The sequence below is a fragment of the Anopheles ziemanni genome (genome assembly GCF_943734765.1).
Source record: "Anopheles ziemanni chromosome X unlocalized genomic scaffold, idAnoZiCoDA_A2_x.2 X_unloc_1, whole genome shotgun sequence".
Classification (NCBI taxonomy): Eukaryota; Metazoa; Arthropoda; class Insecta; order Diptera; family Culicidae; genus Anopheles; species Anopheles ziemanni.
In genome coordinates, this window is record NW_026689707.1 from 1,731,735 (window position 1) to 1,741,533 (window position 9,799).

The 9,799-nt window shown below is 39.9% G+C and overlaps 1 protein-coding gene across 1 annotated transcript; it reads right to left on the reverse strand.

Annotated features, from left to right (window-relative positions):
* Positions 1–813: 813 nt before the first annotated feature.
* Positions 814–2,969, reverse strand: LOC131291498 (uncharacterized). The gene is made up of 4 exons (XM_058320717.1): positions 2,964–2,969; positions 2,560–2,797; positions 2,404–2,495; positions 814–1,236 (listed from the first exon to the last, which is right to left on the reverse strand). Exons 1-4 carry the CDS (start codon positions 2,967–2,969, stop codon positions 814–816), a joined length of 759 nt encoding a protein of 252 aa, XP_058176700.1.
* Between the last annotated feature and the right edge of the window lie 6,830 nt (positions 2,970–9,799).

Sequence of the window (9,799 nt, forward strand, 5' to 3'; positions counted from 1 at the left end):
GTAAGCGTTTCACAGTCCATCATCATCGTTTCATAACTTGTAGTTTGCTGTATCTCCATAAGTTTCGAAAATATGGACTCGAACAACATTGCCATTTCAAGAACAGCGCTTACGCTTGCAAATACATTAAGATTATTTGTAGCATCCCGGAATGCACGACCACAAGGAGTAAATCGTCGCTTTTGGATGCGCGAGTTATTCCTCAAACGTGAAAACATGGCGGGAAGGCTGGTAGAAGATATGAGAAATAATGGCATCGACGATACCATAAAAAAGTTCGTAAGGTTGCACAGGGAAGATTTTAACCATCTTCTAGATTTAGTCGCACCGCGTATTACAAGAAAAAATACGAATATGCGCGAGTCAATATCAGCCCTGGAGAGACTATGTATCACTTTACGGTTTCTTGCTACAGGTGACTCTTATGAATCACTATCAGTATTGTTTCGGGTAAGTGTGGTAATATTATTTATTATTTTGAACTATATTTGTGATTTTATTTATTTGTTTTTCAGGTGTCCAAACCATCAATATCAAAGATAGTACCTGAAGTATGCGAAGCAATAATTGATGTACTACAAGACTATATTGAGGTAATGTATTGTATGTATTTTTAATTACACAAACGGTGCGCGATGGTGTCTTTAATCTGGACCGTCTGCCTCTATCAACGATGAACAAAGTATCTATGGTGGTAAAACTTATTCTACTAAGCTGCACAACGGCAAGCATCACCGCAAACATCATCCCGCAAAAAAAAGTGGAAGCATCTATCGTTAAAAGAGAAAGAATTTTATTTACATTCAATGGTTTTTACGAATCATTTTCATTGTTTATTTCAAAAATGCATAGATTAATTTTGTGGATCAGCTTTTCTTGCTTTGTTTTTGGCAATCCTTCCAGTGTTTGTGTCACGTAATTTCCGAATGTAACGTTCCGGCTGCTGTAGTTGTTCATATTTGTAATTATTGTATCCAGGCTTTGTCCTATTGAGGAAAATATAGCTGAAAAATCCTCGTCCCTATTGTTTGGTGTCTTTCGTTTCCTAGTGTTTTGTGTAACAGTTTCGTTATTTTGATTTTCGGGCTGGAGCAAGGTTGTGTTGTTTTCTGCTGGTGGTGACTGATGGTGCATAACATCTTCGGTAATTTCGGTTGGTAGCTGGTGGTGCATTATTACGTCGGTATCGATTGGTTCAGGTGCTGGTTGGAGGTTCTGCGATCTCGAATGTTGTTGCTGCAATAAGAAAATGATTTGTTTATTAAAAACTTATTTTATTATTTAATATCGCTATGTAGAACATGAATTTGTAATTAGTCTTTGGTTTCTCTTTTGTAGCTTCCGTCAACTACTGCACAATGGAAGGAGATATCTACAGAGTTCGAGCGAAAATGGAACTGTCCACATGTTATCGGAGCAATTGATGGCAAACATGTATGCATAACAGCTCCGAAGAATACTGCAGCGGAATATTATAACTATAAACATTTTTATAGTATTGTTTTGTTGGGTATTGTTGATGCTAACTATAATTTTTTATACGTAGACGTTGGCTGCCAGGGAAGAATTTCAGATGGTGGAGTTTTAGCTAATAGCTCAATATTTAACGATTTAGAAAACGATTCTTTAAATATCCCACCACCAGAAATTTTGAGGATTCCATATAGCATTCCTTTGCCTTATATGCTACTAGGTGACAAAGCTTTTTCCTTATCTAAGTATATGTTAACTCCTTTTGCAGGAGTTCCTGGCAGAAATACTCCAGAAAGGATTTTCAACTTTCGACATAGCAGGGCAAGAAGAACCGTTGAAAACGCATTTGGTATTCTAAGTAGCGTTTTTCGTGTTCTCAGAAAACCTATGTTGTTAGAGCCAAACATTGCTGAAAAGATAGTGCTAGCGACAGTATATATGCATAACTATTCGCGGAAAAGAAACTCTAGAGATATTTACATGCCCGCCGGTTCCGTAGATCGTGAGGTTCATGGAGAAATTATTCACGGCTCTTGGCGCTCCGAAGAACCTACAGCATCTATGCTACCCCTCGTGGGAATTGCGCGTAGATCAGCAACAGATCTACAAAGAGTACGTTCCCATTTGGCTCACGACTTCACGACAAATAATGTTTTAGCTTTTCAATATCAACAACAATAATTGAATTGAATAAATTAAAGAATTAAATTGAATAAATTAAAGAATGTAAACGTATTCGAAAATCATTAAATTATGTTGTTATTTGTTACTTTTTTGCCAATCGCTTTTTATAGAATTACTCTAACTGTAATGTTGTTGAACTAATGGATCAAGAATTGTATACGTCACAGTCTGCATGTTTTCTGTTTAATTATTTTTCGAACCCTAAGCTCAAGGAAACCGAGACATAGAAGTTTTTACTAAACTTACCGTGGATTGCGTCTTCCGTGCTTTTGCAGTATTGCCGACGAACTGCATACTCTCAAAAGCAAACCATTTCGAAACGTAAACTTCGGAGCGCGCTACAAAAAACAAAATAATTAGTTCCATCTTTGAAGAGAACATGTTTTCAAACGATCTACGTACCTGAACCCGTTATCATACTTTTTTTAATTTTGGCATTTTCTTTTCTAAAGTATGCGCACAATGATTGCCATTTTTTGATGACTGCATTTTCGGGCTTCCCCAGGTCCGTAGCGATATCTCGCCATGCGTCCACCTTTTTATTGGCGTCCAGGTATGGCTTGGACGATACCGACCAAAGGACTGGGTGATTTTTCACTAAATCTATCAATTTCATGCTAAGAGCCTGATCTTTTATTTCCTAAAACAGAATAAAAATAAAATTCACAGTCACATATTTTGGACAGCAACAATACTATACTGTTGTTTGTAACAAACAACTACGGCTCCAGCTCCACCAAAATATGCTTATTAAGGGCTTGCTTGGTTATAATTTAATCTGGCAAGAGCCAACAAATCATACTTACATTCATTTCGCACGGCGTTTGGTTATTTTCCATCTTTTCACTTAACACGACCGTTGCACATAAAACCGTACGCTTTTTGTAAACAAACGGAATATTCCAGATATCTGTCAAAGAGGTTCGCGGCAAAGGTTCGTGCTATCCACCAAAATCGGTGAACCTTTTCTGCTCGAAAAAGATTCGCGAACTCTGCTCGATTCACTAACACATTCAAGAAAAGGTTCGCCGACCGTCGAAATTCGAGCAGGGTTCGCCTCGTGTGACCGTACCTAATCAATATTTACAATTGAAAATGTCAGAGCCCCGCTACACGACCCGCAAACTCAAAAACTTTTCGGCGAGAAGAGGGGAACAACCGAGAAGTTTACGTCAAACACTTTTCAGCTCCGTGAGCTGAAAACTGCACCCGCGAAGTTTTTGGCAGCTAACCGAAAACTCAAATGCGTCAGAAGAAGAAGACGAAAAAGAAATAAATATAAACATAACAAATCTCAAAAACAAAATAAACGAACATATGGTGATAAATTTACGTGTTTCTTTTGTAGTTACGGTAATATTTTGTCATTTTATAGCTATAATTTTTAATTTGAGATTTATTTCCCTGCGATGAATTTTTTTTTTTAATTTCAGAGACTTTGACCTCCTCGGTCATTCGTCTCTGCCTGTGATGAAACTAAATAACATTTCCGTTGGATTTTAAGGTTACTTGGCAGGTTTTTTTTTCGGCAATGTGGCACCCGGTGCAAATGCATAAGGGGATTATGTGATGGATGCTGGATAACAACAAAGGGCTCCCGAGATAAAGGGTTTGGCAAACCGGAGAGCGGGAAGTCACTCGAATGATAAGCGGCACCACGTAAGGATCAAGTGGGAAAGAAGCACAACAAATAACCGCGAAATACTAAAAAAGTAAAGTGACTTTCGTGCTCAAACTGTGTGTGCGATTGTATTTTTTTTATTGTTAATATAAGTGGTTTTGAATTCTCCAGCTAATTTCATCTAAAAATATTCATCCGGAATTCGCTGGCAAACAAGGCAAGATGAGCGGAACCGAATCAAAGAGATTGTACGCGCGTCAGGTGAGAACTGACATTTTTTATGAAAAATATGAACGGTTAGTGTAAGATTACGGTTCTTACATATATTTGAGTTGGGAGTTTTGGGTACTTAACTCGATGACCCTGGATAGGGTTGTTAGCCACTCTTCATTCATCAACAGATTATCCATATTTAACTTTTTGTGTTAACTGAAGATGATATCTTGTTTGCTTCGAAGGCAGCTTTTTGAGCTAACTGATAAAAAAAAAACAGCAGAGACTGACACATGCATAGACTGTCAGAAACTTTTCGCTTGCATTGACTGGCGACAGCATTGGTACCACAAAACGCGGCTACACGAACCGAAAAGATTTTGACGTAAACTTATACGGTTTTTGAGTTCTCGGTTGGAGTTTGCGGTTCGTGTAGCGGCCCGGTCATAGACCAATTTAAACACAATGCTTTGAAACAAAAAAAATTACAGATTATTTTATGTAAATACAACTATAATTGAAAATTTTGTCGAATTTTTTTATAAAAAAGAATTCATTTGTTTACATATTCACCTTAAATAAAGAAAATCTGTGTGTACTACTGTGTCCAAAAAGTAAGGTGCAATTGGTGCTCAAACTGTGCGAGTCAAAGGTATTGGCTGATTGTTATTTTTTTATTGTTAATATATGTGTTTTTGACTTCTCCAGCAAATTTCATGTAAAAATATTCATCCGGATAGGAGATATGATTTTTTTGTGGCCTACAAGTATGACCCTCGATTTTCGTCCCTGGCCTCATTGGGGGAGCAAAGAATTTGCTTAAAATTTTGTTTGCGTGATTAATGTTTAGTTGCGGATTCGTTGAAATAGCTTTTGGCAATGCAGTTATGTCGAAAAAAAAAATGCGAGGGGTTTAGTGAATTCCAAAATGGCCGCCATGGCCACAATGCACGATGGAGCGGAGCCGGGATAAAAATCAAAAATTCATTTTTGGATTTCAGAAAAATGAAATACGTTTTCTTAAACTACAAGATGAAACTAAGAAATGACCCAAAAACTAGAGCTTCTGTTCTTCCAGGTTCTGAGAAACAGACCGTCAAAGTCAAGATTTTTGAAAATTTTGCGTGAAAAATTGAAAAAAATCCATCAACTTTGAAGGGCTGTAACTCCTATAGTAATGGCCGGAATCGAATTTCAAGCACAGTTTTGGAAAGGTATATTATCCTGCTTTAAAATTATTGACAGTTTAAGTAAACTGAAATTGAATATCGCAAAATATTAAGAATTGTTTCGCAAAAATCTTGGAAATTTTTTCAATTTTCTGTTTTTAACCTTACGCCATCGCTAAGGATCGTAAAAGATTGTAATATGTTGCATACCCACTTATAGTCTAGAATGTTTTGTAACAATAAATGATGGTTTTTTTTGCATATACGCGCGAACTTTACCTGTTTTTTTGAATTTCGTATGTGAGGCTTATAGTTTATCACCTACTAGGCGTCTCCATCATGCCATATGCAGCATCATGTGTGGTAAGAAATATTTGAAATTCTCATTCAATGAAAAATGTGAAGCAGGGTAATGGTTGAATATCACGTAAAAGGGGAAATACAATCCAAATCACTAGCAAAGAACGAAATTTGGTTTGGTTTGCTTTGAATGTAGCTGGTCCCTTTTACTTGTTCTACAGCTCATAAACCCATTACACTAACACTTTGTTCTGTTTGTACTATTACCTGTAAAAGCCGTGAATTCTGGGTAGATTTACCATTCACTCTTTTGTCATTTGTCTGTCACTAGCCTTATTGTAAAACGCCGCTAATTGTGGGTGAATAACTTGTAGAATATTTGCTTTTGAAAACAATATATCCTTACCATACGGTAACAGCTAAGGTAGATCTTAAAATTTTGACCTTCGAACGGCATACCATAGCGGTATGAATTTGAAAGGTTACATATATAATCGTTTATAAAAACATCATTCAAACTTTACCTTGAACAGCATAAACAGCAATTGTAAGTGAGCTCCTTGGAGAACAAACAACGTTTTTATAGTTTTCAAGTCAATAGTCTATTTGAGATTGATTTGATAATCTCACGATGGTTTCCTTTATAATCAACGATGCTTCTTGCAAGGAAAACATTGGGTATGCGTTAAAGTTCATTGAAAGTAAAGTTAGCATCAAACCGTAAGCATCAATCACACTGAATGTAGAATAATTGAAATACAAAAAGCAGAAATTTTGCTGCACTTTTTATCTTCTTTGTGTGATTCACTAAGCGTCGTATTATTGTGCTCGTGGGGCATTGACGGATCTAGTGGACACAACATTTAAAATCAACCATTTCATAGTTCCGGAGAAAATGCTGCATCAGACAGGGAATTACTAGCATCGACATTAACGCTTATCCGTCTTTCATTCATTAGCGATGATTCAGATATCATCTGAATAAACTTGATGCCCCAAAGTGTTAGGTTTTGCAGGCTAATTGTGATCGGATTTGCGAAAGAGTCAAAAGATAAAGTTATACAAACAGTAGACTAAATCAAAAGCCAAGTAACCAGGTTGGTCCCTTACACAATTCAGCTAAATGAAACAAATTATGCGGCAGTAGACTATTCATGTTTATTATGAGTTTCTTCTTTTCTTCTTGGCGTAACGACCTCTTGTTCATACCTGCCCGTTAAGGGCTTACGAGACTTGTTTCCTCGTTGTACGTGGATAGTCAGTCCTCTCGTACAGGGGAGGGTCCGTTCTCGGTTGGGATTCGAACCCACGCCGTCGAGGTGGTGAGCCCCGACGCTCATGGGCCGATTACATGAGTTTAATTGATGGAAAAAATTTGGTATATTTAACCGAAACTCTGTCTATGCAAACATGTTGTGTATGTGGTGCAAAACCAACAGAAATGAACAGTGTAGAGCACTTAGAAAATGGATTTATTCCAAATCCTGAGAATTTATCTTATGGAATATCTCCACTGCACTGTTGGGTGATATTTTTCGAATGCTTGCGTCACATTTCGTACAGATTTGAATTTAAAAACTGGAATGTTACTAAAAATTATAAAAACATGCACAATGATCGAAAAAAATTGTATTGGAAAAGTTGTACAAAAATTTGGTGTTAAAGTTGATGAGCCAAGGCAAATGGGTGGAAATAGTAAGACGGGAAATGTTTGTCGTCGGGCTTTTTCAAGCATAGAAAAGTTGAGCGATATTTTGCAAATACAAACAGAACTTATAGAAAGGTTTCAAAATATTTTAATAGCCATCAACTGTTCACAGCTTTTAAATCCAAAAACTACTAGTCTATATTGCAAAGACACATACATGTTTTACATACATCATTACAATTGGTACAAAATGCACTTTGTACCAATACTGTCCATAAAGTTCTTGCGCATGTAGATGAAATAATTGTAAATGTCCCAGCTCCATTAGGATCCTTAGGAGAGGAAGCAGCAGAAGGTAGAAATAAAATATACAGAAGGGATAGAAGAGAACACGTCCGTAAAATGTAGCGAGAATTCAATATTTAAGTCATTTTTATGAGAGCATTGCAATCATCTGAGTAGTTCATAAGTTATGTCCACGTTAGATGCTTTAAATATCAATTATTTTCCAAATAACAATGTTTTGAATGAAAGTTTTTTGTAAATTTAGTTTGTTTTATATCAAACTAAACAAAATCTTTATGTAAATGTTAAAAAAAAAGATTGAAAAAATAATGCACCCATAGAAAAGTCCAAAAATATGAGGTTTTTGCAGCGCCACCTGGCGGAATTGTCCAGAAACATCATAATTTCGTGTAATATAATAGTATTACACGATAATACAATGAAAAAATTGCAAAACATTTGATTCCGAATTTTATCCCGGCAATTTGCTCTTTTCGCTCCATAGTGCAATGGCCAAAATGGCGTCATGGGACAGATCATCCTCAACGATTCCTCATTCGACGAAGCTCACGTTCGAAATTTTAAGGAATCAATGTTAAATAATCGTCGATTTATGATTAGAGACTTGACCGATGATATTAAAATATCGATAGTATCAGTAAATACCATTTTAGAGGAGGTTTTGGGCCTGGAACTCGACTGGTACCAAAATCGTTGAATTTTTTTGAAAAAAGGCGTTGCGTTGAAGTGGGTGAAACAGCGCTATCCGACTAAATTGACAAGACGAAGTGCAATATTACTGTAGACGTGACTTGTAACTATGCTTCCGACTGTAAAACAATCAATCAATCGAATAAATACCGTGCCAGGAATAGGCCAGGTCCAAAACAGAGAGGGGGGGCGTTCTAACTATAAAACCGACGATCAACGGATCGACGGCCTCTTTTTTCTGTTTTCGCTTGCTTTGATAAGCCACGTCAACTTCGTGAAAATAAAGCTCTTAGCAAAGAAGTATAAAATTGATATTTTATATTGACTCCCGCTACGTGCAGTTTGGCTCCCGTGCCTTGCTTCCGAAAACCCTGCCGCTTCGTGCCGCCGCGTGATTGCTAGTATTCGTGCTTCGTGCCGGTTTTTCGCTCCGTGCGAACAGAACTTACGCTCACGCAGATCCATTGGTGACCCCGACGTGATTTCGTGAAAAGTGCACAAGTGCAAAATTCTGTCGCGACATTACGTTATGAATAACGATAACGAAAGCAACGTGGCCGGGGCCTTGCGGCTACTTACCGCCCTAGAGGGCAGCGTAAAGGAGGTGGCCGCAAGCCTCGATGCGAAAATGAAACCGGAGGTGGCCGCCGTTAAGGTGGACATCTTGGCGTCCCTGTGGCGGGACGGGAACGCCGCGTTGATGCGCGTTGAAAGTATCACCGGCCCCCATCCGCGCAGGGGCCCCTTCACGGAGGCTTATGCGGCAGCCGTGGCGGCTGCAAGCAAGTACCGTGAGGGAGCTGCCTCCAAGCCGTCCATTTTGGACACCACGGTGGCGGGGCAGCCACCGCGAGCAGACCACCTGCCTCGCATAGAACTGCCCAAGTTCGAGGGTTCGCCCTCCGAATGGCCCGCGTTCTCGAGCTGATTCGAGAAGCGCGTGGCTGGGCTTACGGAGGACTCCGACAAGTTCGCCTTCTTGGTAAAGTGCCTCGAGCGGTGCGACATCGCGAGGCATAGTTGTGAGGCATTCGAAAACGCTGGAATGCCGTTCACGCAAGCTTGGGCCAAGCTGGAGGAGAGGTTCTACAAGAAAAGAGTGGCATATATGGGCCACATTCGAAGGATTGTAGAACTGCCACGGATGAGTGCCCCATCGGCGAACGCGCTGATGCGCATCATCGACGTGGTGGCCATCAGACGGCCGTGGCCTCCGCCCGCCAGATCGCCGATGCTGACGACTCCACCTCCGTGGTGGAAGACGGGCTGATTGTCGCGCTCGTAATGGAGAAGCTGGACGCTGACACCATTGCGAGCGTGACACGGCGAGCGGACCAGCATCTCATCCCTACGTGGGTTGAGCTGCGTGGGGAGCTGGACGGCTTGGCAAACAAGATCTACTACCAGCCCAAGCGCAAAGAGGATACGGCGGTCAGGACGGATCGCTGTCATTGCCCCCAAGCTTGCGCGGAAGGCATCGGCAAGCCAGCCAGCCGTTGTTCCCACCAGCAACATTGCAAAGGTAAGCAAGGGGGGTCAGAGGGCTGGGACGCGGCGGTGTTACGCGTGCGACGAGGCGGGCCACATCACGACCGTGTGCCCAGAACTGCGCGCGCGGTCCGTAATGCAATCCATTAACTACATTATGGACCGCCGAAAGTGCATGAATTGCTTTTCGAAGGAACATCCGGCCAA